This window comes from Lagopus muta, chromosome 23 (genome assembly GCF_023343835.1).
Source record: "Lagopus muta isolate bLagMut1 chromosome 23, bLagMut1 primary, whole genome shotgun sequence".
NCBI lineage: Eukaryota > Metazoa > Chordata > Aves > Galliformes > Phasianidae > Lagopus > Lagopus muta.
The window spans coordinates 877371-902192 of NC_064455.1; the positions used below are offsets into that span (position 1 = coordinate 877371).

Consider the following 24822-nt stretch of genomic DNA (forward strand, 5'->3'; position numbering starts at 1 on the left):
GTCATTTTTATTGCCATGAATAAAAAATAAAGCTGCTCTTCTGAAGTTCAAGTATACGTTTTCCCTGGGTTATATATGAGTAAGGGCTTTGATTTAGTATTGTACAGTAGAAAAGTAAAGCAGAACAATAAATTCCATCCACACAGTTCTTGTAAAAAGGTGTCTATTTCAGTTTGACCATATAAAAACAACCAAGAGAAACAGGACAGGGAACATACAAGCCACAAATGGAATTTAAACAAATTACACAAATTTCAAGTGATCTGGGTAAGGGTTTAGCAGCCCGCTGTACAGCCAAATTCAAAACCAATTCAATTCTAAGTTTTCCTTCTTCCCCAAAAGGGGAAAAAGCCCAGGCTGTACAGCAGGGCCATGCAGACACTGCAGCCTGTGATGTCTCATCAAGCTGCTTCAGTGTTTTCCCATTACCACGAGTGTGAGGGGGCTGGCACCAGCAAAAGTCAATCCTATTTCTGTAAACCAGAGACTTCAAGGGCACAAATCACAGCATCTTCTCAGCTTCACTGGATCTCCCCCATATACAGCCTCTTGTCACTGGATGCAGAGAGTACTGCAGGAGAGAGGAACACAAAAATCAGTTTGAAACCTCTGCTGATGACACACCGTGGATTTAGCTGCTGGCTGTAAGTTATCTCTAAAGCCAGATCTCATCTGCTCCCCTAAAACGCTTCATGGGATTACCACTGACATTTCAGCACACGCAGCACAGCAGCAAGCACGTAGAGCTCTGGCTGCCATTCCCCTGCCCCAAGACAGACATAAAGGCATGCTGCCTGTAATGTCTGAACATTAAAACACTAAAGAGAGACACATAAACACGCTGGTAATGCTCTCAAATATCCTGCAATGTTATTTTGCTTGCAAGGAGCATTCAGACTGTGAACAGGCACGGCCACTGGGACCGCGTGCCACTAGAGGGCAGAGGCTGGCTGGAAAAGCCTGGCCACGCTGCTGTCAGAACAGAAGCAGAACGCAGCTGCGCTCAGCCAGAACAGCCCTGATGCAGAGGGGCTAAAAGGCTGCTGAGTGCATGCAAAGCACAAGTGTTAAGGGTGACGAGGACTCCATCAGAGCTCTGTTCTTGACCTGGCAGCTATTTCATTCAAGTCTGTGAGATGTGTGTGTGGGGGGTTGGCATGAAGCTTGCAGACCAGCGTCTGTCGCCTGGCTCGGCGTTGCCCCCCCATGCAGATGCAGAACGTGAGATGGGTGGAGTGAGCTACAAGATCAGCGTTCCCAGACGTGAACAGGAATCAGCTGCAGGGCTCACGTGCCACGACTGGGTAGGTTTTTAATTTTTACTTTCAGACAAGTGATTGATGCTCAAAGAGAAGCTCAGCAGAACAATTACGAACAACCCGCTCCAAAGCGGAAAGATGGCTCTGCTCTTCCAGCACAGTCTCTGATCTGAAGACAGAGCAATGAATAACCAAGGAACAAACCCATAATTCACTGCCCCGAATCCCCACCCCCAGGCTGCTGCACACTGTCATGCTCAGCACCACTGAGCTCTCAGCTTCCCTTCGGGGTTGCCTCGTGTCAGTTTTTGGCTGAAGCAGTGTGATGACCTGACTGATGGTGTGAGTGTTTCCATAGAAACAAACAGTGCCCCGTGGTCCTCCTAGGGCCACAAACAGTGCTAAGAAACTGACACCAAGTCTGGTCTCAGCCACGGCATTGTGGCTGTACTGAGAAAGCCACCAGCTGCATTTTCTCACCCACCACTGATACGCAGTGCCACACCTTTGCTCTGGAGCAGAACTTCTGGGATGATGACTGAAATCTCTGCTCAAAGAGCCTCGTTTGTCCCCTGTAGCTTCTGGGAAAGGCAGAGGCCCTGTGCTGGAGACACGCCTCTAGGTTCTCTAACTGTTATCATGTGGTCAGCAAATACATGGTTATACCAAACCCAAGTATCAAAAATCTTTTCCCATGGCCTCTGGGCAGAAGCAGTAGCTCACAGCCACCTGCAGCTCATGGTCAGACCTCCACAGCACTGCTGGTCACCAGGCCCACGAGCAGAGCCCCGCTGCTCAGCCCAGGGCTTGGCTCCAGGCTGCAGTGGACTTCTTTCCCCCGGTTCTTCAATATTTGGGGTCTGGGCCACCAACACTATTTGTGCTGTTTTATGGAAGACCAGCATCTAGCCGGCTCTGAATCTGTTTCCCCAGCTGACTTGATCTGGGGAGGACTTACTGATAGGTTCCTCTGGATGGAAAGCCAGTTCGTTCACCGACCCCGCGTGGCCTGGCAGCTTGTACAGAATCCTCCTGGATGTGGTGTCCCACACATAGACAAACCTACAAGACAGTCATTATGAGAGCAAGCATTTGTAAAGGGAGAGTAGGTGCCTCCCACGCCAACGGCTGCTTCCTGCAACGGTTCACCACCCAGGCTGTAATAACCACAGCTGTTAGCATGGATAAACAAGGAGCCTTCAGGAGCAAAACGCTGCTCTGCTGAATTAAAAGGAGCAAAGGTCTGAGCAGGTAGGAGCTGACGTGCCAGCTCTGCGTTAAAAGCCTCTCTGCTGTCTCAGCACTGCAGCACTGAGATTGATGAGGCCACGGAGACCCCCAGCACAACAGCAACACAGTGGGCTCAGAGACACATGGAGCATCAGAACGACTCTTCCTCTTGCAAACACCTCCCTGCAAGCACCATAGGGACTCTCAGTTCAGGCTGGCAGGCAAGCAGTGAGGAGGAGTCTGGGTGCTCCCCCCCAGTCCCTGCCATAGCACAACCCCTCCCAGTCAACAACCTTTATATATGGATTTCTTCCTGCGACGCCACTGAAGTCATCACTCACTTGGCAGCATTTATTAGGGGCCGATCAGACTGCATGCAGCCCTTGGATTAATCTCCTGCGGGTCGCCATGCTGCACTGCTGCAGGTCCTGCCCGCCTGCCTCACCTTGGCTGAAGGACAGCACCGACAGCACCGCAAGTGCAGCGGGTCAGAAATAAACTGCTGGCACCAGGCAGCATTCAGACTATCCTTACAGTCTCCAAATGGGAGAGAAAAGGCGCCTCTGTGCTGCAGAACACAGCCTGCCCTACCACGTTCCTGCTGTCCATCACTATGCCAGTCCACAAAGTGATGCCCTGCCCTCAGATATGGAGACCACAGCCAGGCAAAACGATGCTGCGTCCCACCTGCTCGGCCTCCCTCCCAACCTTAACCTGGAATGTCATTTGTTACAGGTTCTCAGCTCTTCAGAAAAAAAAATCAGTGGCTTGGGAAAGCTGCCAGCTCTGCATTACGCTCCTCCTGCCTTCTCGTTTTGCTCCTTAGATAAGTGAGTGGCATCTGAAATAAAATCTGTCAGGGGGCAGAAGAGGAAAATGGCAGAGCAGTAATTGGTGGAGTTCAGTGTGGAGAGCAGCTCTGCCACACATGTGCTTCAGAGACATCAGCGTGGCTGCTCACGGGATGCTGCAGAGGGGGAGGGCAACGAGGGACAGCAGGCAAGAGGAGAACACATGTAAAAGTGACCTGCAGCCACGTTCCTCCAAAGGAAGGCTGCTGCAAATGCCACTGTGATCAGTACATCCCAGCTGCGTGAGCTGAAACGTGCTCAGGACCAATGGCCCTTGTACATCCCTGCACACAACCCAGGCTCTGAATCCAAAGCGGGGCCACTCCAGGCTTATGCAGTGCCCCCAGCACCGAGTGCCACCACTCCAGCTCTCTTTCCCTTTGCTTTGCACACCTCATGAAGACCAATGGTTGGTTTTACATCAGGCCTCTAATTGCAAAAACCATCTCTTAGTTGAAATAGAAAAACTTCTGTTTCTTGGTTGAAACAGCAATTAACTTCTTTTCTGCCCCAAAAAGCACTGAATCTTTTATGATCCCTGTTGGCTAAGCAGAGAGGACACTGGATGCCAACAGAGACTTTTTCAGAGGCATTCTTTATGTTATTTTCTTAAAGGGTGTGAAAAGGAAAAAAAAAAAAAAATAGAGCATCCCACTTGAGTCATGAATATCATTTAAAGCAGCATTTCTTCAAGCACAGCTATTGCTATTATCCAGCAGGCAAGAATCATATCAGGCACTTCCACTACAGAATTCTGCTGCAATGTTTTTTCTTTGGCATGGCAAAGCAGGAAAGCATTAAGCAGCTGATTTTACAATAACCCTTCTGAAAGGCTCACAGTGAAAAAAAAAAGTCAGATAATTGTCACACATACTCCACATAATGCAGAGCAATACAGCAACCAGTGGGGAATTATCTTTTATGCAGACAAATGGAAATTTCTAATCTTGCTTTGCTTTCCCAGCAGATGCTCCTTCTAAAAAAAAAAAATTACAAAACAAAACCAAAAAAGCTTAAAAACTCAGAGATAGCAGGAAGATCTGAGTGGCCTCATCCAACACCTGGCTGTGTGCTCCTCATCACGAATTTCACAGCAAAGTTGCTGTCAAACCACACAGCTACATCAGCATCTGCAGAACTAACCTCGTGGCCTAGTATTTCCAGCCCCACTTCACCGTGTCAGACTGCCCACATTGGGACTGGCCACGCAGGCACAGCTATTCCTAACCACGTGCTCTGCTGCTGCAGCCCAGTGGGACTGGAAAGAAGGGTCACGTCTCAGCTGTGACAGCTGGCCCCACTCTATCTGATCTGTAAGAGCTAAAGCTCTCCCTGTTGTCTATCAGAAACTCATTAATTTGCTGATTACTGCTGTTCCATGCCTTGGACTCTGGCCTGCAGGAATTCTTGTCTCCATGTCACTGAGAGCGGCCCTGGATCTGCTCCAGCACATTGGTATTCTTCATGGTGACCTTCAGTGCCTGGCAGGGACCTGCTGCCCTCCTCCCCCTGCCCACTTGACCCTTTGGTTACCCTAGTCTGCAGAATCTCTCATTTAAATACATCAGGTACGTGCTAATTTAGTGACAACTTAATTTCCTCACATCTGTTAATTAAAGTAAGGATCACAAACGATCCTCGGAACAGCACTGGTGCTACCTGGTAGCTCTGATACTCGTGGTCATTATCAGCACCAATCCAGCACTCTGCAGCAAACTGCCAGAATCTCTGCCTTTAGAAAAGTCTCACAAGAGTCTGCTGCTACGACTGCAAGAGACCTCATGTGCTGCCAGCTACGCTCCTGTCATCTGCTTGTCCATCTGTTGGACGCAGTGACTGAACACAGGCAGAAACGGAGCTCTCTAGAAGGTTTCTGACAACAGCAATAAGGATTTTACAACCATACAGTGCATCTCCACTGATGCAATCTGAACACATTGCTGCTATCACTGCTGCAGACAATGCTCACAGATTACCACAGGGGGTTGTCTGGGTCTTCACACCTCCATGCACAACTCTGGCTCTTCATATTAATTTTAGAGATGATCCAGCTCGTTTCAGGAGTGATTGCAAACATAGTTTGGGATTGACAGTAACAGAGAAACATGGTGATAACTCACCTGTCAGCAGATCCCCCTGCTATCTTACTCCCATCTGGAGACCAGGAACACCTCAAAAGATTCTAAAACAACAATAAAAAAAATAGGCACAGTTCGATTTCCAAAGAAGATTCAGCTTTTCCCTTCCACTTCAAGTAAAATCGCCATGAGACTTTAAATATCACGAGCACTACTTTAATGATCCCTCTTCAAAAGATGAGAAAGTAATGACAGGTTTTATTTTATTGCTGGAAACATCCATCGCCTTGCTACTTTACACAATGTACATAGCAAGTGTAGAAAATACTTAATTTACAGCTAATTACAACAAACTGAGCAAAGAAATTTTGTTACTACAGCTTTAACTGGAATCTCACTTTGTGCATTAATCTTCGAGTCCTTATTAAAGCCTCACTGGTTTAAACTTGAACTTAAAGAACAATTTACAGAGAAGTTAATAGACAGCTGCAGCGTTGCATGAACACCAGTGTTTCAGTCTGCAATACACTCACCTTTTCAAAATTATGCACGTTCCCCTGGAAAATCTTCACACATCTCTCTTTTGGGGCAAACGGTCGCACGTCCCAGATGCGAACTGCAAGAGAGCAGCCAGCAATCAGCTGGAGATAGCAAGGCAGGGGGCAGGATCAGCTGCAGATGACCAAAGGTCTGGTCACATTCCTTGTTCTTTTCATGCTCGTGTTTCCTCAGAAGCTAAAGGAAACCAACCAAACCAACAGCTTTCCCACTGCAGGAAGCTGTGATATGAAAGGACAAATGCAGCAATTTGTAATTCCTAAGACCATTGCCAACAGGAGGAGAAAAATCCAAAACAACTATTACACAGACGAGCCACTGTCTCCTTCCATGAGCATCTGCTTTATTCTAACACACTTCATGATCACACTTCCAATCAGATCAGCTTCGCTGAGCACCCATACGTGGGAGATGGAAACAGCACAGTCATTCCCTGCTGCGGGGAAGCAGCCGAACCACTGACAAAAGCCAGACCAAGATTATGTTCAACTGCCTGTGCAAATAACTTGTGCCACAGCCTGTGTGCTCATCACCCTTTGGGAGACGTAACAAACCTTTCTTCTGCTCCCTCTCTGCAACTGTCACGGTTCTAACAAAGAGGACTGAAGTTTTCTCTGCACACCCAGCCTGTGTTCTGCCCATCTTTTCACCCGGTTCTCCCTTTTTAGCACACTGACCAATTTCAGCTGTTCCTTTCCAAGATGCCACACACAGCTCTTCAAAAGCAGGGGCTGACAGCTGTCTGCACAGCTGTGCTGTCACATTTGGTAGGATGTACCTGTGTTATCCATTGCGTTAGAGAGCAGGTAGGAGCCTTCTGAACTCAGGCTGAGGCCTGTCACTGAGTCTGCATGCCCCCTCATGGTGTACGTCAGCTTGTTCTGGCGAAGGTCCCACACCTTTCAGGCACAGACACAAGATTGTGGCTTAGAAAGGGCAGAAAAGACTCTCAGCAATGCTCTTTCCAAACCATTTCATGCAGTTACTGATCAGCCATCTGATGAAATCAGTTTTCAGATTCAGTTGGGTGAAGTCTTAATGACTGAAGTATAAGGCTATAATGTTATGTATTGTCCTCTAAAGGGCAATTTTTTTTCTCTATTTCTTACCTAACACGTCCAACCACAACAGCAGAAAACAATGAAATTTCAGCAGCTTATGTATGCAGAATTCCCTTTCAATCTGGCCTAGCTCCCTCAGTTCCCAAATTCCACTGACCCCTGGCACAGAGAAGCAGCTGACCAACCTCACACTGCTTTTTCTCTAAGAGTTACTGCCATTCAGAGGGCAATCAGAACAGATACCATTTCAGTGCTACACTTAGTGGTGGCCCTCTGACAAGAATGTGCTCCGCATGCCTAGGTAAGACTGGAGACTGAGGCTAAAGAGACAGTAAGACTGAACTGTGAAGCTATCAGGAGAATCTCAGCTACAGAATGAATGAAACACTGAGAGTGCTCTTAAATAAGAACTTTCCTCAGTAGCAGGTGACAAGTTATCGAAGCAGAGGTCAGAGAATGTGGCTGTGTCACCAATTTTTCTTTAGCCTACCTCATATACGGCTCTAGTGCCTCTGTGAGGAGCACCAGCTGCCAGCTTGCATACCATATCAGTGGCAGTGTGTGACAGCAGCACTGGGACATGTGGCCAGTCACATGGCAGACAGCCCTGGGACAATTACCTCAGCTTGTTGGCCTCAGATCAAGAGAGAGGTCTGACACCGTGGATCAGTGCAGTTCTTGTGACAGTAAAATTAACCAATAGCCTTCCACATTTGTTCTTGACCAATGGGGCATTTTGCATGCTGCTTAGTAAATATTGATGGGATGGAAAAGGTGAGCACGGTTGGAAAGACACATGAGGACACAAGCGTCATACCTTAATATCGTTGTCAATGCCCCCAGATATGATCTGATCACTGGTGTCATTGAAAGTTACAGCCAAGACCTGGTAGGTGTTCTGAAATGTCTGGACAGCAGCTTTTTTTCTGATATCCCACAGCTGAAAAGACATTGTGGTGGTAAAACTTACATGTAGGGAGTTGCACATGAGCTTTCATAGAACCACAGAATGGCCTGGGTTGCAAAGGAGCACAACGCTCATCCAGTTCCAACCCCTGCTGTGTGCAGGTCACCAACAGCAGCCCAGGCTGCCCAGAGCCACATCCAGCCTGGCCTTGAATGCCTGCAGGGAAGGGGCATCCACAGCCTCCTTGGGCAACCTGTGCCAGTGCCTCACCACCCTCTGGGGGAAAAATCTCTGTTTTGCACCATCAGACCAACCTACTAAAATCCACTCTTTCACACCTCAAAGGATTTTTACAAAAACCACAGTAAAAGTCTGTTGCTGCTAAAACACAGGAATTCCCCAGTTTTAAGGAAAAATAGGAGGGAAAAAGGCAGTTGAATAAAAGATTTCAGTAACTGCTTGCCTTCCACTTGTTTGATTAACATTGTTCAACAGAAGAAGTGCAACTGAGTGGATTAATTTTCTTAACCTCCATCTAAAAACTTACAGGAGGATTGACTGAATTTCTTTTCTGGAATAAAAATTTGTTGATAAAAATCTATGAGAGTTACTAAAAGGTGAATTCCCCCAATTTAAATGGAAATGAACATGTAATGTTCTTGGAGATCCTATCTTATTTTCACCGTAGACTGCCTCCACATACTGACCTTCACCGTCCCATCATCACTGCCCGTACAGACGAGTTGAGGCCCTCGCCTTGCTGGGTAGCAGGAGTTCACAAACGAGGTGTGGCCCTTCAGCCTCTTCACTCTCTCTCCAGTCTCACTGTCCCACACAGCCACAGTCTTGTCTGTAGATGCTGAGAAGAGCATGCTGTGGAGAAGAACCATTGTGAGACTCTCAATGTCAGAAGCATTTCTCCAACCCACTTTCTTACTCTACAGACGTGAGGCCGCAGCTTGAAATATTAAGTGGGAGCCACTGAATCAGACACTCATTTTGGTTGAAAAGATCATGTCCTGTTACCTGAAAAAATGAGACTGACATCCTTCTTGCTACAGCCATCTTTCTTGCTACAGCTGCTGAGGGAAACTGAGTTGTTTTGTTTGGAGGAAAAGGGGCTGCTCTCTACAACTGTCCAGATCCTTTCCCACAGGACACCCCTCCAGCCACTCTCCCTGAGCCTCTACCACTGCATTGCTGTGACCCAAGAGCAGCACTCAGCTTTGTTGAATGTCATGTGACTGGACTCAGACCATCAACTCAGCCTACATAGATCCATCTGCAAAATTGCAGCCCAACATGGTGTCACCTGCTAGTTTCCTGACGGTGTACTCAAACTCTCCATCAGGATCTAATGAAGATCTGATAAAAACATTAAATGAAATTGGCCCCAGTACTATTAAGAACTATGCCTAAACGTGCAAAGACAAATGTCTGCCGACTGACAATAGAACAAATACACAGGAGGTGCTTTCACCAAACCCCACTTCTATTTAAAATTATAGATAGGATTTCTGACTCTTCAGACACGGTCTGTGATGGAACTGGGGCTGTTTGGTCTGGGGAGAAGGAGGCTGAGGGCAGACATTATTGCTCTCTTCCAATACCTGAAAGGCGACAACAGCAGAGCAGGGTTGGTCTCTTCTCACTGGTGACAGGAGGGGGAATGGCCTCAAGTTGTGCCAGGGTAAGTTTAGGTTGGATATCAGGAAAAACCTTTACAGAAAGGGTTGTTAAGCACTGCAATGGGCTGCCCAGGGAGGTGGCTGAGTCACCATCCCTGGGTGTGTTTAAAAACCATTTGGATGTGGTGCTCAGGGACGTGATTTAGTGGAGGGTTGTTATTTAGGGTAGCATGGTTAGGCTGTGGTTGGACTCAACGATCTTTAAGGTCTTTTCCAACCTGAGTGATTCTATGATTCTTTGGGAAGAGAAAAAGGAAAGTCTAGCAACCTCCTGGTTCAGATGCAATGGTGGAAGAACCTTCTGAAATAAAAAAACACATACGTGTTCTCTTTCCCACCCGAAGCAATTAGCTTTTCCCACATCATCAGCGTGAGCACTCAGATTTCTGAAGATTGAAACCAAAGGCATTCATAAGTCACAAGTGGCTCCAGAGTCAATGCTCAGCCTCGAGCAAACACCACTCCTGATCTGGAAAAGTGTCACAAGGGCTGCTGGCTGAGCTGGAGCAATGAGGAGGTGCTGTGCAGGGCTCTGTCCAGCAGAAAACATCTCCCCTTCGAAACAGTGGGGATTGGGCAGAACTCTACCAGTGTGCTCCTTACCTGCCATCCGTGTTATAGTGCAGCTCCATCACCGCCCCGCTGTGTCCTTTCAGAGTGGCATAGTTATCACAGTCCCCATAGACATTCCATAGCACTAGAGAAACAGGAGAGAGGAAAGTGAACAGCGTATGAAAATACATCTAATTCAGATTGAGAAATCTGCAGCCTGGAAAAGAGAAGACTCTAGGGAGATGTGAGAGCAGCCTTTCCATATCTAAAGGGAGGCTATGAGAAAGAAGGGGCTGATGCTTTAGCGGGATTTCTTGTATAGGACAATGGAAATAGGGATATTTTGTTAAGTACAAATTATTTTTACGCCAAGAGTAGTGAAGCCCGGCCCCACTACTCACGGATCAGCCTGTCAAAGCCGGCAGACGCCAGGGTGTTGCCATTGGGGTGGAACTTGCAGCAGTACACCTCTCCCTCGTGCCCCGACAGCAACATGATGGGCGCCTGCAGCGAGGAGCAGCGCGGGGGGCCCTGCGGGAGGACACGGGGAGAGAAGTGAGGGGCAGCCGGAGCAGAGGGCACAAGGAAAAAGTCCTCTCCATTCCCGCCCCCCTCAGAGCCCCTACCGATTGTAGCAGAGCACCGGCTGGGGGCTGCCCGCCACCCCCTCCGCCCCCTCCGCCAGCAGCCGGTGGATCATGACGGGGCCGCTTAGCCGCCGAGGGCACGAGGGGGAGATCGGGACCCGGCGTAGGGCCAGGGGCAGCGCCAGGCGCGGGGCCGGGGCCGGGACCGGGAGCTGGGCCGGGACCAGGGCCTGGGCCGGGGCCGCCTGGGGCCTTTCGCTTCTGCTGCTCGATCATCGCCACGGGCCGCGCGCGCCCGCCCGGCTCCCCATTGGCCAGCAGCACGGCCTTCTGCCGCGTTGATTGGAGAAGCTTTCCCGGATGTCCCGCCTTCCTTCCGTCGCGTAGAGAAGACGTAAGGACGCCGCTTGAAAGCTACGCGCGCTCCTCGCACGGATTGGCCGCGCTGACGCCGGAGAGGTCAAGGGGAGGGCGCAAGATAACATCAGTCACTTCGATTGGCTGATTCTTGGCTCCCGCCAGTATTGCCCGCGGCGATTGGTGGGCTGAGGGGGCGCCTCGGGTGAGGGGGTGAGGGAGGTGCGGAGGTGGCTCAATGTTGGCAGCGAGCGAGATGTGACTTTGTAGTGGGTTTGTCTGAGGATTTGGTCACGGGAAGCGTTCTTTTTTAATTAACCTTATGTACTTAAGGCAGCTCTAGTGTCGGTGCGGTAGCTGGAGCCGGCAGGGAGGCGGCCGCGGATGCCGTGGGCGGCGCTGGAGGCCCTGCAGTGTGTCACCCCCCGGTGCTGAGGTGATGGAGCCGCTGCCGGAGCTCTACGCCATCTTCCAGGGCGAGGTGTGTGAGCGCAGCGCTGGGAATCGGAGGAAAGTGCGGCTGTGTTCCTCAGCGCTGCTTAGTTTGGGCCGATTTCCGTGTACATCCGTGTGTGTGCGCTCACGTTTGTGTATAAGCGTCTATAAGGTGCTTGTCTGGGTAGCACAGGAGCAGCTGGCCTCATCTGCTCTTTTTAGCAAGCAGTGCTGGCTGTAACCTGCTGTGGTGCCCAGAGTTCTAGGAAATCACATGAACCCTCTGAATGTCGTGTGTGTTTTAGCCACTTTATCGGGAGCAGGTGTGTTTTAAGGGCTTGCTCTTAAACGTGTTCGTTTTCTTCACAGGTGGCTGCTGTGACAGAATATGGGGCATTTATAAAAATCCCAGGCTGCAGGAAGCAAGGTTTGTTTCTGTTATTTTGTTCGGACTCGGTTACATGTTGGTGTGTCTGAGCCAAACAGCCAGCCTCAGAATTAAGCACTTGGCAGCTTTTAGAAGAAGTGTTTTTTAAAAACAAGGCAGCAGTTGATGCTCTCAGATAGTAGAATTTAGATGGTATGCTTGCATGTGAGACTGAGGTCTGTTTAGATATGGCTTTTTCCCAAGTGTGGTATATTTAAATATAGGCAAAGCAGGGAATCACTACAACTTAATGGTTTGCACTGCTTATTTCTCTACTGGTCGTACTGAATGAGCTTAATGCAGAAGACTGAAATAAAACTCAGATAAAACAAATCATGGCTGTTTTCATGCTCTGTGTACAGGTGTGGCAAACATGCAGTGTGAAACAAAGTGATTTTACAGAAGGAGCAATGGTAGCTTGTTGTTCTTTTATCCAACAAATAGTCACTTCCCACTGATCAAAAAGTGCCCAGCTCCTTTTGTACCACTTCTAATAAAGGTTTTGGGCAGAAATGTGTCTGCTGTAGAGAAGCTCTGAGTTGCAGAGCCTAAACAAACTGTGCTTCTGTACTTCTTCATGCACATATTACTGTGTTGACATTACCACACATACGCAAAAGTAGATGTGGTAAAAAGGATGAGCTGAAGATAAAAAAAAATGAGTAGTGTTTATTTTCTAGTATTATTTCTTAATAGGGCACAATTTCATTTTTTTCTTTTCCCCTTCTTCCAAAATTCCCATCAGGCCTTGTTCATAAGACTCACATGTCCTCCTGCCGCATAGATAAACCCTCAGAGATAGTAGATGTTGGAGACAAAGTATGGGTGAAACTCATTGGAAAAGAGGTAACTTGAATTCTCGTTCCTTTTGTGCTGTGTAGATATTGTATATTGTAATACAGTATGCTGTAAGAACAGTGAACCTTGAAATTCTGTGTGCAGGGGCTCGTGGCTTTGTTAGGGGTGTGATGTGTTGATTTTTGCTAGTGGCTGAGCTGTGCCTGCTTTCAGATGTGACTTTGGGCGCTGACCTGTGGCTCAAAATAATGCAGTTCAGGAAAGGGGTCTTCATTAAAGCTTTTGACTGAAAAGCAGCAGAATTCTATTCCTTCCTGCACACCCGTTCTCACCTTGTGCTATGAAGGGCTGTAAGGAGAAGGCTCATACAACTTCATTTTTCAGTATGCAGTTTTGCTAAGCTTCTGATCTGGGGGATCTCCCCTGTGGGTCATGTGTTTGAGATTTATTGGAGAGCTTCCAATTCTTCCCTGGTGTGGGTTTGTTCATACAGATCCTCTGTTAATCCAAAAAGACTTCTTGTGATCTTGTCTTTTTTCTGGGGCAGCTACTTAAGCAGAAGCTGTTCTATTTATTGGAATGCTCTACACTGAAAATGCAGCTACAGTATAATAGAACAGAATTGCTTTGGGTTGGTATTCTGTATAGTGCTCTGCTCTGCTACCAATTTTGTTTCTTCTCTGTAGGCCTCCAGATGGATTGCATTAATTAGCATCGTGTCATTTACTCTTCTTATTCCATTTACTTCTCTTCCAGGTGAAGGATGACAAACTGAAACTGTCCCTTTCCATGAAGGTTGTTAACCAAGGCACAGGGAAAGATCTTGATCCAAACAATGTTTCCCTTGAGTAGGTAAATCTACTGAGTAGAGTGTAACAGCTTGTGCAGGTTGCTGCTGCCTGCTTTTCCCTGCCTTTCCTTCCTAGCCTTCCTGCCATAATTATCCTCAAGGTCCTCCTTCCTTCAGAGGGTCAGAGAAGCTCTTTCTGAGCTGCTGAGCAGTGCACTGGCTGGTTGGGGGGCTGACTAAAGGTGTTTCCTTGGTTGTGCTGCTTAGAGGCTGGCAAGAATTTCACTCCAGCAGTGAATTCCACCCCAGTGCACCCTGGTAGCATTTTGGTTCTTGCATTTAGTGGTGGTTGTGCACTTGTTCTGGGAAAGTTGTTCATCCAAGATGGGCACAGACTCACTTGTACATGATAGGGAACCAAATCTCGACTGCTCAGATGTTCCAGAGCTTCCTTCTCTACTTTTTCCTGTGCCATGTCTTGCAGCTCAAAAGAACCTCTTATTTTCATGCTGGAGAAGTGTGTGTATTCACCTACATCATGCAGATGTTACTGTCAAGGACTTAATTGAAGCTTATAGCATTTGCTTGCTTTGTGTAGAGGATGTTCAGCTGATCTTAAAATAGAAGGTAGCAGTAACATGCTCTTAATGATTTGGTTTATTTTCATGTATAGGTGGTCAGCTCTATTCTTTGATTTAGCCTAATTGTGCTTTTAGAGCAATGTTTGGAAGGGGTGGGGGAAATTTAGTTTTCCTACGTGTGAGTATAAAGGGTTAAGATTGAAAGTGGAACTTTTTCTTCTCTTCCCAGTCAGGATGAGAGAAAAAAACGCACATTTAGGGACTACACCAGTCAGAAGATCACCCTTGAAGCTGTCTTGAACACTGTGTGCAAGAAATGTGGCTGCAAAGGTATGTTTTTGTGGGGTTGTTTTGTTCTTTTGACACAGCCTGGTTCCAACCAGGTAGTGACCTATGGATGGAATTGTAGTGATGGCTGTTGTACTGCATTTTGTTTTGTAAAGGCTAAGTTTTGCTTTGAGGAGAGCAGCATTTTCTATTAATTATTGTGCAAAGTGAAGACTCAAGTAAATTACTTTTAGAAGGTGTTTTTCTTAAAATTGCATCCCCGAGCTTGCTTCTGAGTATGGGTTCTCTTCTTCCTGTGTTTTTGTTAACTTGTCTTTATAACCAAGGCTTCATTCCAGTTTTGCCTTGTGAGAAATAAATGCGTGCCTTCACCAGACCGTTTAATGAGGGTAGGAAAGGTCAGTGAACATGGCTTGACTGATTAGTTGCTGGAAATGCAGTGTAAGTTTATAAGCAGCTGTCTTGCAGCTCCAAGTAAGCATTTTTACCTGAGGCTTTTGTATTTTGCTTAGTGCAGCAGTGAGAAGTTGGCTTGTGTGGTACTTCTACAGTAGCTTTGCAAGTGCTGAGGTCGTTCTTTGTATCCTGAGTTTTTGCTGCACCCAACTTCTCGTTTGTAAGTGGTAAGGCTGGAGTTGATGCTATTTTGGAGAAGGTTAATAAAGGCAGATAGGAAGGCAGCTATTAAACACCAGTATACCAGTGGCCTTATAAAATTCCATTCTAAAGAAACCCCCAAACTTACCTAGATCCTGCATTCTTCCACTCCCCCACCAGATGTCTGTCCCTTCCATGTATACTTTTTTGTGCTGCTTAAGTCCTTGCCCTTATTTTCCTGTTCATATCGAGTCTCTTAGCTTTGCTTTGTCTAATCTTTCCAAAATGTTGTATTTTGCACCTATTCTCATCTTTTTCAATCAGGGCATGCTAAAGTAATACAAATACCTGGACAAGAAAAGTACATTTGAGATTGTTGTATTGTGGCTACTAATACAAAAAGGTTGTTGTTGGCACTTTGGGTGCATGAAGTGCAGTTGTACAAAATAGAACTGTCTGAGGATGGAGAGGGATTGCTCCTTCAAACTCTCTTTTGCAGGTCATTTTGCCAAGGAGTGTTTCGTGCAGCCTGGAGGGACCAAATACAGCCTGATTCCGGAAGAGGAAGAGGAGGAGGTGGCAGCAGCAGAATGTGAAAGGCGCAGGAAGAGCAGCTTGTCTGGTGATTCTTCAAAGAAAAGGAAGAAGGTATGAGGTACCTTACTGCACGTCTGGGAAGGTGAGCCAGACAAGATGGTTCTGTTGAGTTCACCTGTGATCTGCAGCACGTGATTGAGTGTCAGTGCTGGGCTGAGGAAGTGGCTCAGTTGTGTGGGGGTTCTTTAGCTGAACGGCAGCCTTTTCTGCAGACTCTGCAGCATTTCTTGTACTGTCTCCTTTTATTCTTGTTAACTGTCCCTAAGCTGTGTTATAATGCATAGCTCTCAGAAGAGGTAAGAAAGGCATCTTTTTCTTATTCTGAAGCTCAATAGAACTTACTTAGGTTTCCTGAATTTCCACATTTCTTGCCAACAGCCCTCTTTTGTCTTCTTTCTTGCTGCTCTTATCCAACCACTTTTCTTTAATCTGAAGCAAATGCCCACTGCTGCCCTGCCAGCCTCTGTGATGTGAACTTGACATATGTGCACATGCCAGGGTAAAATCACAGACTGTATTTGCACAGGAAGCATACTCCATTTCCAGGCTATAAAGTTACAAATTTCCAGGGATCTTTTATGGTTTTGTATCTTAATGTTAGAATGGTTGAATGCTGGTTTCTGATTTAATTAAGGAAAAAAATAAAAAGTAGAAGAAACTTGAATCTAAAACAGGAGTGCTTGGTGGTGTGTCTCATTGCACAGAAATGAACATTCCGCTTTGAGACTTGGGTAAGTAAACATTTTGTCAGTCACCTTCACATCATGAGCATCCATCATTCTTCCAAAGCCTTTTTTTTCCTTTTTTTTTCTTCCACAGCCTTACAACCATTCTGTTTTCCTAGAGAGGTGCAACAGACAGGAAAGGCAGTGGGATTTCCCATGTTTAGAAGCAGGTCAGGCTGAAGAAGGGGGGAACTTTTGGAAGAGGCAGTGAGATGTGCTTTGCTTCCCAGTGTGGCTCTCATTCAAGAATTGTGTTGGGCTCGTCTGCGGTGTGTTATTATGCTGCAGTGTAGCATACATGTCCTCCTTTCTCTTCTGGTCTTGGAGGCAGTCAACTGAACTGACTTGTTTCCCAGATCCCAGCCTATCTGTGACTTTCAGCCATCGGTTTCTGTCTTGCCATTGTGAGAGCAGGCTGTTGGCAGAAACTCAGCGGAGCTCGTTTCTCCTACCTGGAGTTCTCCTCCCTCTAGAACAAGGATGATTTACCTGTGATGGCTCACTTTGTCTTACAGTGTAGCTGTTATTTCAGTGCTGTTGGGGAAAACCTGTACTGGGAGGTACACAAATGGTGCTTTATCATGTTGGTGCCTGTAGGGGTTCCCTGAGGAGCCTTGCCCTGCTGGGACTGCAGGATATGTGGGTCACTGCTGTGAATTACTTTTTTTTTGTTTTTCAGTCTGTGGATGAACAGCCTTTCTTTAAATGTTGCTTGTTTCTTTGATCTTCTCCCTTCTCAAGAAGGAGATCAAAAGTTTTCAGATGTTTTCCAGTGCTGGAAAATAAAACTGAGCTTTCTAGAGGCAGGATGTGGGATCCTTGAAATGAATAGCTCCCTTGTTGGCTTGGGAGCCTGCTGTGATCTTGTCTGGGAGCCATCATTGTGCTTCCCTGCTTGCCTGGATCCCCAAGAGGATTTGCACAAAATAGAAATAGCTCAGTCTACCTAGTGAGAATTACTTTGCAAACCTCATCCCATCTGATGTTTGTTACATAGGTGTGGAAATGTATTTTTAGTGAGTAGAGAGGTGCTTGGTAGATAGGAACCTGCTGTTTAGTGTCGTAGTAATAGCTCCAGGTTGTTCATTGTCTGCATTTTCTGTGTCCCTGATCTGATAGTTCCTTGCAGTCCCTGAGTGCTCTTCCCACCCTCCACGCTTTCCTTAAAGAGATGCTCTGGAGAACTTACTGTCTGCTTTGTGTCCATGCCATCCCCAGAGTCACTGTATGGTGGTTTGTTGCTGTAGTCTTGGTTTGTGGGAGTCCTGGAGAAAAAACAGAGTGTTTTTTCTCCCACTGGAATCTCCTTCGTCCCACAGTGGAGATGAAAACAAAGCTCTTTGGTACTCTGCTCTTCTGCCTGAACTGTATGACATTTACAGAGTGGAGCTCTCTGCACTCAGAGAGCATCAGCTTCTGCAATGACAGTGGGTGCAAGGCTTCCTGCTTTCAGATCGCCATGTCAGCGCTGCACGCCTCCTGTTACCAGTGAGAAAACAGTGGCTGGTGGCAGAAGTTCATCGGGTGCTGTCACTGTGCTGTGGAAATACCAGAGAGCATCTGAGCAGCCTTGACAGCTGTGCAGGCTGCTGCTGTGTCCCTTTCACTTTTACTCTGTGGGTCACAGGGTGAAGGAGCTCCTATGGGAACACGGCATCGTGGCTGTGCTGAGCTTGCGTAGGAGGGAGGCGTGCTGAGAAAAAAACCCAAACCCTTCTGATTCTTCTCTCTTGCCCCCTTGAGGAAAGAACTGCTGTTTCAGCACTAGGAGGAGTATCTTTAATTTGAACTTGACAAAAATGACCTGTGGTTTTGCAATGGTCACTGGAATTGTGTGCTAAATGTGATCTGTGGTTGCTTTTCTGCAATCCTTGCAGCTTTTTCTCCCGTCCTGTAAAAGATTACCATGAAGTATTCCTGCTGTCTTTCACTTCAAACCACACCTTGTTAAGTGTTGTTTGTTCAATGACCTGTAACTCATCAAGCTCATCTGTCCTTGCCCGTTGCTAGTACTTGTTTTCCTAATTCTGAAATGGCAATAGCTTGGGGCACTGCAGTCACATCCACTCTCTTCACACAGAATGCTGTTCTCTTTAACATCCTTTCTTATGCTTTTCTGACTTCTGCTGTTTGATAAATGGCCATAGTCTAGACTCTTCTCATCAAATAAATTCTAACTGATCCTTAAAGTAGGGATAAAATATATATTTTATTTACATAATGAGTCTTGCTTAATATTAAGCTGAGAGATGGATTTTTTTATTTTGTATTTTTTAATAAAAACTTAAGAATACCTGCACCTTGCTGGAGATGCAGGAGGACAGACAGCTGGAAATCCATTTTCCTTTATCACAAGGACAGACATAAAGGCTCTAAACACACCAAGGCCACAAAGTGCTGGCGAAAAATTCTTTAAACTTCTTTGAGAGTTGTGGACACTCCCCTCTTATCTCAAAATCAAATACCTGTAGAAGGAATGAGCTGTTATAACATTCTTAGAATGTAGCCCCGAGCAATTTGTCTTACAAAGAACAGGAAGAGGCCTGGAGCAGTGTGGTGCCCCTTCACAGTACCAGCTTCTTCAGAACACCTGGCAATGGGAAAGGCAGGGCTGTCAGGCTGTAGCCCAGCTGCTCAGCTTCTGTGTGCCATCCCTCAACACAGTTGTTTTTTTTCTTGTATTTGAGGGATTTTGAAGCAAGTTTGTTCCATTTGGGTAGAGCTGTAGTAGAGGTACTGAACAGTGCAGTGCATATGAGGAACTGTAATGGTCTTTGTACTTGTAAAGATGGTCAGAGAGGGCCAGCATTTGAACTTGGGCAAAATTTGGGCAAAATTCTTTCACAGTGCTTGCACAAATGCGGTGTTTGTAGTCCTGAGGGTGTGCCTGAGAACAGCAGAGCTCAGCTTCATCCATCAGCAGCAATCCCTTCTGGAGACCCATCTGCAGCTCTGGGCCTGGGGAGGCTTTGCTGCTGTTATTAAAGGCAGAGTTTGGACATTTACTTTGGCACTGACGTGTAAACCAGAGGAAGGCTGTGCAGTGCAGGTAGGTCCTGGTGAGCAGAGTGAGCCTGGCACACAGTGGAGCATGGGAAGGCAGCTGAGTGCTGCTCATCCTGTGCCAGCATGCTGGCACTTAAACTCTGTGGTCTAGTGGCTTTTCCTCTGTTATTGGTGTATCTCTCCCTGTAATCCTGAGGGGACAGATGTGACATCCTGTCTTATCTTCAGCCTTCGCATGCTGAGACAGCTTCCCAAGCTCTGGGATGAAACTGTTAGTTAAGGTCTTCTCCAGTTTTCTCACCACGTTCACAGACTGGAAAAGCTTGAGAAAATTCTCCACGCTGCGTCCTTTTTCCTGGAAGATTTAACTCTTCACAGTCTTCAGAGGAAGATGGTGGTGATTTGCTTCTGCCCTTGCCATGTGAGTCTTTGTAGTGAAGTTGGTGTTGCCACAGTTATGGTGGTGCTGTTGTGGAGCTACAGGAACTGACACTTGCCAAGAGGCTGCTAGGTGTGCAGTCAGCTTGGTTCTCTGAATCTTCCCTGGGGTCTGAGATGACTCCTTGTTTGATACTCAGCTCTAAGCTGTGCCTTGACTTTGCTACGTGGTCTCCCTAAAATAATTGCTGTGTTTCACATTTAATAAGCTACTAGCTTCCTTCTTTCTTTGTCCTTATTTGAGTGTCTATCTGGTGCTATGGCATGTTATCCATGCTGAATTGAGATTTTTAGATGGGCTGCTCGTGTCCCCACTCTTAGGGGAGGATGTGTTATTAAATGAAACACATACACCCCTCAGCTTGTCTTCCTGTAAGCTGGTGTATTCATATGGACACCACGCTTGCCTGGAAGTGACTGAAGCTAATGGAAGGAATGTCTCGTGGGGAGGAAGGGGAGAACTCAGCCTTCTCTGGGCTCATTGCATTTTTCCCCAAGCAATCTGAAGACAGCTTGCCCTTTACAGCACGAGGTGAGGCGCTGGAGGGCTGCCAGCAGCTGGGTGAGATGCCCTGTTAAAGAATACTTCCACACCACATGGTCCTGGCTTTAACATCCTCCCTTGTCACAGTGAGCTGCCAGAGGACCTTCAAGCCAACAGCAGAAGCAGAGTCAGGATGGAAAAGTCAGTTATTACAGGGGATTTTCCCCCCCATCTTTACCTCATTTATTATTTTTCTGTTCTTAACAACTGTTTCTCACACAAGTACTGGTTTCTTCGTTTGCAGTCTTGTGGGTGAGCAGGCACGTTGCCTTTCTCAGGCTTCCTTCTGTGAAGTGAGTTTCCTTTAGGTGGATGCTTTCCAGTTTTTTAGCTGGGATGGCTGTTTTTGCCTGGGTGGGGTGGGTGTGTAGCCAGCCCCAGGCAGTGCTGCAGGCATCCCAGAGTGACTCAGGACAGGCCCACGGTGTCAGTGCTGCATTCAGATCTTCAGCACCCAGTTCTGATCCCAGCTTTGTTGGAGCAGGTAGAAATACTTGCCCACGTGAGTCATTCTGGTTCTGTGCAGGCATCATTTGTGTACCCATGGCTGATGGTGATGTTCCCTTTGCCTGTTCATGCATTCTTTTCCTCTTCCTTGGCTTAACTGTTCTGGGTTGGCTGTGGATGCACAGAGCAGCTAGCTAAGAGAGGAGACCTTCCAGAAAACTTGTTCTGCCTGTGGCCCTGTGTCTTGCACAACTGTGCCATTGGGCTCACTGCTTTCTTGAGTTTCCTCATGAAGTGAGCGCATGGCACAATCAGCCCTGCCAAGGAGGGGTGTGATTTACAGCAGGCCTCTTCCAGTAAAGCTCTGCTGCAAGCCCACGGGTGACCTTGAGGTCATTGGCATTGAAAATAAGCAGAGCTGCTAGCTTGGGGTCTCCAGGCTTCTCATGTTATGCTTCCTTGCGTGGTGGAATGTAAAGCACGTTTTATATGGCAAACACTGAATTTGTGTTTGGGATTGTCAGTAGCAGTGCCCATCTCTGGCAGTGGCTCTTTGCTTTTGCCCCACTTGGAGGCTGTTTCCAGGAGCTCTCTTTCACTCCAGCTGTGTTTTTGCAAACCCACGTGTTTGGTGCTTTCAGCAAGAGCCATTTTTGGGCCCAAACTGGGCATGGAGAGTGCAGTGCTTGTGAACTGTGGCAGTGTGGCAAGTCTGAATAAGATGTGTGTGGTAGAGTGTGCATGAGGGGGACAGGAATCACAGAATTGTAGGGGTTGGAAGGGACCTCCAGAGATCATCGAGTCCAACCCCCAGCTGGACTGCAGATGGGGGGAAAAGCCTCATTGAGTACAACCAGCACTTGGACTTGCCTGTGTAACTGGATAATGCAACTGGCTGCTGGTTTTCAGCAAGCTTGGGAAAGTCTGTGCCCAGTCTTACGTATGCAGGTCAGAGCAGTTAGCACACACACTGTCCAGGAATGAGCACGCTTCAAGCAAAAACACCAGTGTAGGGCTTAGAGCAGCAAGCTTTGCTGGCTGGGCTGCATTCCTCACTGCTGTTGTCTAAGCCTATCACAGGCATTTGCAGTGGCATGGCTGGCCTTGCTGGCCCATCTCTGCTTCGTGAAACTCCATTTTGCTGCTTTTCTTGCATCCTTTTTATGTGCTTGAACTGCAATGAAAATTCACGGTAGGCATCTGCAGAGAAAAGTCTCTTAGTGTTGATACGACTGTGGAGGAAAGCTGTGAGTGCTTGCTGCTGGATGGGACGCTTGCTGGACACAGTCTCTGCATGCTTTACAACATACTGCATCTTGGGCCTGCTCACCTGCATGGTGCTTTAATTTACTTCCCAGAATCATGGTGCTGCTATTCTGCTCCCCTCTGGTGCTGCGTGGTTTGCACCCTGCAGGTGGTGGCCCAGCTGCTTGTGGTGTGGGGCACAGCAGGGCTGGTGCTAGTCTTCAAGTGCTGCCTGCACAGCCAGATGGCATTCCCCCTTCAGTCCTGCTGTCTAATTAAATCGATACAAATTGCCACCCCCACGCTGTTAAATAGGCTTTGTCTGCCTTGAGATTCTCTGTCTGATGCGACTTTGGGAGGAGGTGTGCTGCAGTACTGATTTCAGAGTAATCTGTGCTAAGAAGTTACTGCTCAGTGCCTCAAAGCTCAGTTCCTCTTATAAAGTTCCTTGCATGATGTATTCAAGCATCAGCTGGGCTTTTTCTGCCTATAATGTTAGGTCCCTCTTGAGTACTGTACAGCTTTTGTTTCAGAGCCTCACAGAAATGCAGCCCTGGGGGCTCAGTGATGCCCCAACCTCTGCCTGCCACGTGGTGGGGAGATGAGATTGTGCAAAGAGACTTATTGCCAAAGGGTGCTTTCCTCATCCCATCTCCCCTCCAGGGAGGGCCAAGGGAAACTTCACATCTGAAAAACGTTTTGGGCCTTGGGGGGTGGGAGGGGGTGGTGTGGGGTCCGCCCCAGCACAGCTGCTCTCAGGGCTGTGGTGTGCTGGCAGGCCCTGCAGGACCGTCCCTCTCTGTGGTTCCCAGGTAATGACTGTGATGGCTGAGGTTTCCAAACCATCCCTCTGCATTTTGGCTGCGCTCGGGCTTTGCAGTGAGGAGGAGGGTGTTGTTGTTGTTGTTAGTGCTCCAGTGCGTTAGTGTGCTTTTCCTGGCAGGCTGTGGGCTGCTGATGATGTGGGGAAGCAGGGATAGCTCTCACTTCCAGCCGGCTGTTTTAGAAACACATTTGGTTGGCAAAAGTTTTCTCTTCCTGCCAACCCCTATAAAAAGGAATAGCCTTAGATATGTGGAGATCTCTGTGATGTGACTACCAGTATTCGGGCTGGGATTTCCATTTCGGTACCCACCTCTGTCCTGCAGCTGCCAGGCAGTGCCTGCTGTAGCTATGGGCAAAGTCCGTGCAGCTGCGTGCGTCGTCGTGTCAGGACAGGCTCACTTCTCTCACAGCTTTTCAGGCTCTCACGACAGCAGGTGGCTCAGTGCCCTGGTGAACACAAGTGACGGTTTTCCCACGTGCAAAGCTGTATTTGTTTTGCTTCATTTGATAGGAGAAGAAGAAGAAAAAGAAGCACAAGAGTAAGCAGTCCTCTGAGTCTGACTCAGACAGCTCTGACTCGGACAGCGATGGGGCTCAGCCAGCCAGCAAGAGGGCCAAGCATTCGGGGAAGACCAGCAAGGCTCAGAAGAAGAAGAAAAAGAAGCATAAGAAGAAGACCAAAGAGTGACAGCAGGCAGAGAGGGGCACTGCTGTTGATAATCCCTGGAATGTGCTGCTGGGAGCAAGCAGGAGCAAGTCAGCGTGCTTCTTGCAGCAAGGCAAGGAGTTTCCTTCTTCCAAAAGTAATGCTCAGCCTGTGTTGTTCAAGTTGTTGACTTTGCTGTGAGTTTTCCTCTGTTACTTTAGGCATGGGCTGCCTTTTTCTCCCACCGAGGCCAGTGGGCGTGCCTGCCAGCATAGTCTAATTAACTACACCCATTCATCAGCCCCTCTGTCCTGTAGTCTCCTGTTGGGCTGGGTAAGCTGCCCCCACCCTGCAGGCTCCCTGGTCAGCGGCAGCCCTGAGCTGTGACGTCAGTCCCAGATGGAGCTGCCTGTAAAAGGTGGAGCTGTGTGTCCTGCACCCCAGCCTGCCTGCACACGTGCTCTGCTGGATGGGTGCAGCTGCAGTGACTGAGCACAGCCCTGCTGCACAGCAGCTCCGAGGAAGGGCACTGCTATCTGTGCCCTAACCCCACTCCTTTCCCAATGCAAGGCACTGCCTGGAGGGGCTCGGTTCACAGGTTGGCTTTGGTACTCAAACCCTCCCCCTGCTGCATTCATTTTTTTGTCTGTAAACATTGAAAGTGGCAGAGTAAGAAGCGAAGTGGTGAGCGGTGATATTTTAAGTAAACATTAACTGTGGTGCATTTGCTGCCTTTGTAAAGGATGGAAAATAAATCTCTCAAATCTCCAGGTGTACTTTGTACTGTTCTCTTTCTTTTGTGTGCTCCACGCTTTCATCTTGAGAGTGGATAAAAGAGCCCTTGGCTGCAAGCTGAGAACTGCCTCCCTGGAAGGAGATGGGATGTTATGGAGTTCTGATAACCGGGCAGGGGAAAAGCCCTTTGCCAGAGCCTGCAGGGCTGCCCTGGGGTGAGGATGCCACAAGAAGACTGGTGTGCGGTGGGGCTCGCTGTGCCTTTTGGTGACGGCCTGTAGCAGCGACTGCATGGTGAGTCCTGTAACTGGAGCTGAAGGTCAGGGAGGTTTTGCTGAAGTGGGGCTGTTTCCAGTGCTGCTCAGCACAGCAGGGCTGGGCACAGGGCTTCAGCCCCTGAACTCCTTCAGGTCCCTGTGGGCCAGCCTGACTTTGGGCTGCTCCCTTTCCAGCCCAGGCCCTGACGTCTCTTGACCTTGACTCCTCAGCTCCTCTGTGGCCAGGCACGTCACATTGCCTGATGCTTTGGCAGGCACACCTGTCTGGATTAGCGCTGGGGAGGGATTGCTT

At 47.9% G+C, this 24822-nt stretch overlaps 2 protein-coding genes across 2 annotated transcripts; one reads left to right on the forward strand and one right to left on the reverse strand.

Moving 5' to 3' along the window:
* SNRNP40 (small nuclear ribonucleoprotein U5 subunit 40) lies at positions 1-11087 on the reverse strand. The gene is made up of 10 exons (XM_048969101.1): positions 10811-11087; positions 10586-10715; positions 10236-10329; positions 8652-8817; positions 7855-7977; positions 6755-6875; positions 5952-6034; positions 5461-5522; positions 2218-2321; positions 1-571 (listed from the first exon to the last, which is right to left on the reverse strand). Exons 1-10 carry the CDS (start codon positions 11045-11047, stop codon positions 522-524), a joined length of 1170 nt encoding a protein of 389 aa, XP_048825058.1. The 5' UTR covers positions 11048-11087; the 3' UTR covers positions 1-521.
* Positions 11088-11316: 229 nt separating this feature from the next.
* Positions 11317-24285, forward strand: ZCCHC17 (zinc finger CCHC-type containing 17). Its single transcript, XM_048968997.1, has 7 exons — positions 11317-11609; positions 11933-11990; positions 12736-12836; positions 13545-13636; positions 14389-14489; positions 15544-15692; positions 23383-24285. The coding sequence occupies exons 1-7, from the start codon at positions 11568-11570 to the stop codon at positions 23557-23559; spliced, it is 720 nt and encodes a 239-aa protein (XP_048824954.1). The 5' UTR covers positions 11317-11567; the 3' UTR covers positions 23560-24285.
* Positions 24286-24822: the final 537 nt, after the last annotated feature.

Excerpts from the sequence above, each read along its gene's own strand:
- ZCCHC17 (XM_048968997.1), top strand. The coding sequence starts at position 11,568 with ATGGAGCCGCTGCCGGAGCTCTACGCCATCTTCCAGGGCGAG. Across the intron at positions 13,637-14,388 it reads CCAAACAATGTTTCCCTTGA|TCAGGATGAGAGAAAAAAAC; the intron begins GTAGGTAAATCT and ends TTCTCTTCCCAG. Across the intron at positions 15,693-23,382 it reads CTTCAAAGAAAAGGAAGAAG|GAGAAGAAGAAGAAAAAGAA; the intron begins GTATGAGGTACC and ends TTCATTTGATAG.
- SNRNP40 (XM_048969101.1), bottom strand. The coding sequence starts at position 11,047 with ATGATCGAGCAGCAGAAGCGAAAGGCCCCAGGCGGCCCCGGCCCAGGC. Across the intron at positions 2,322-5,460 it reads GCAGGGGGATCTGCTGACAG|GTTTGTCTATGTGTGGGACA; the intron begins GTGAGTTATCAC and ends ACTGTCTTGTAG. Across the intron at positions 572-2,217 it reads CCATCCAGAGGAACCTATCA|TACTCTCTGCATCCAGTGAC; the intron begins GTAAGTCCTCCC and ends TCTCTCCTGCAG.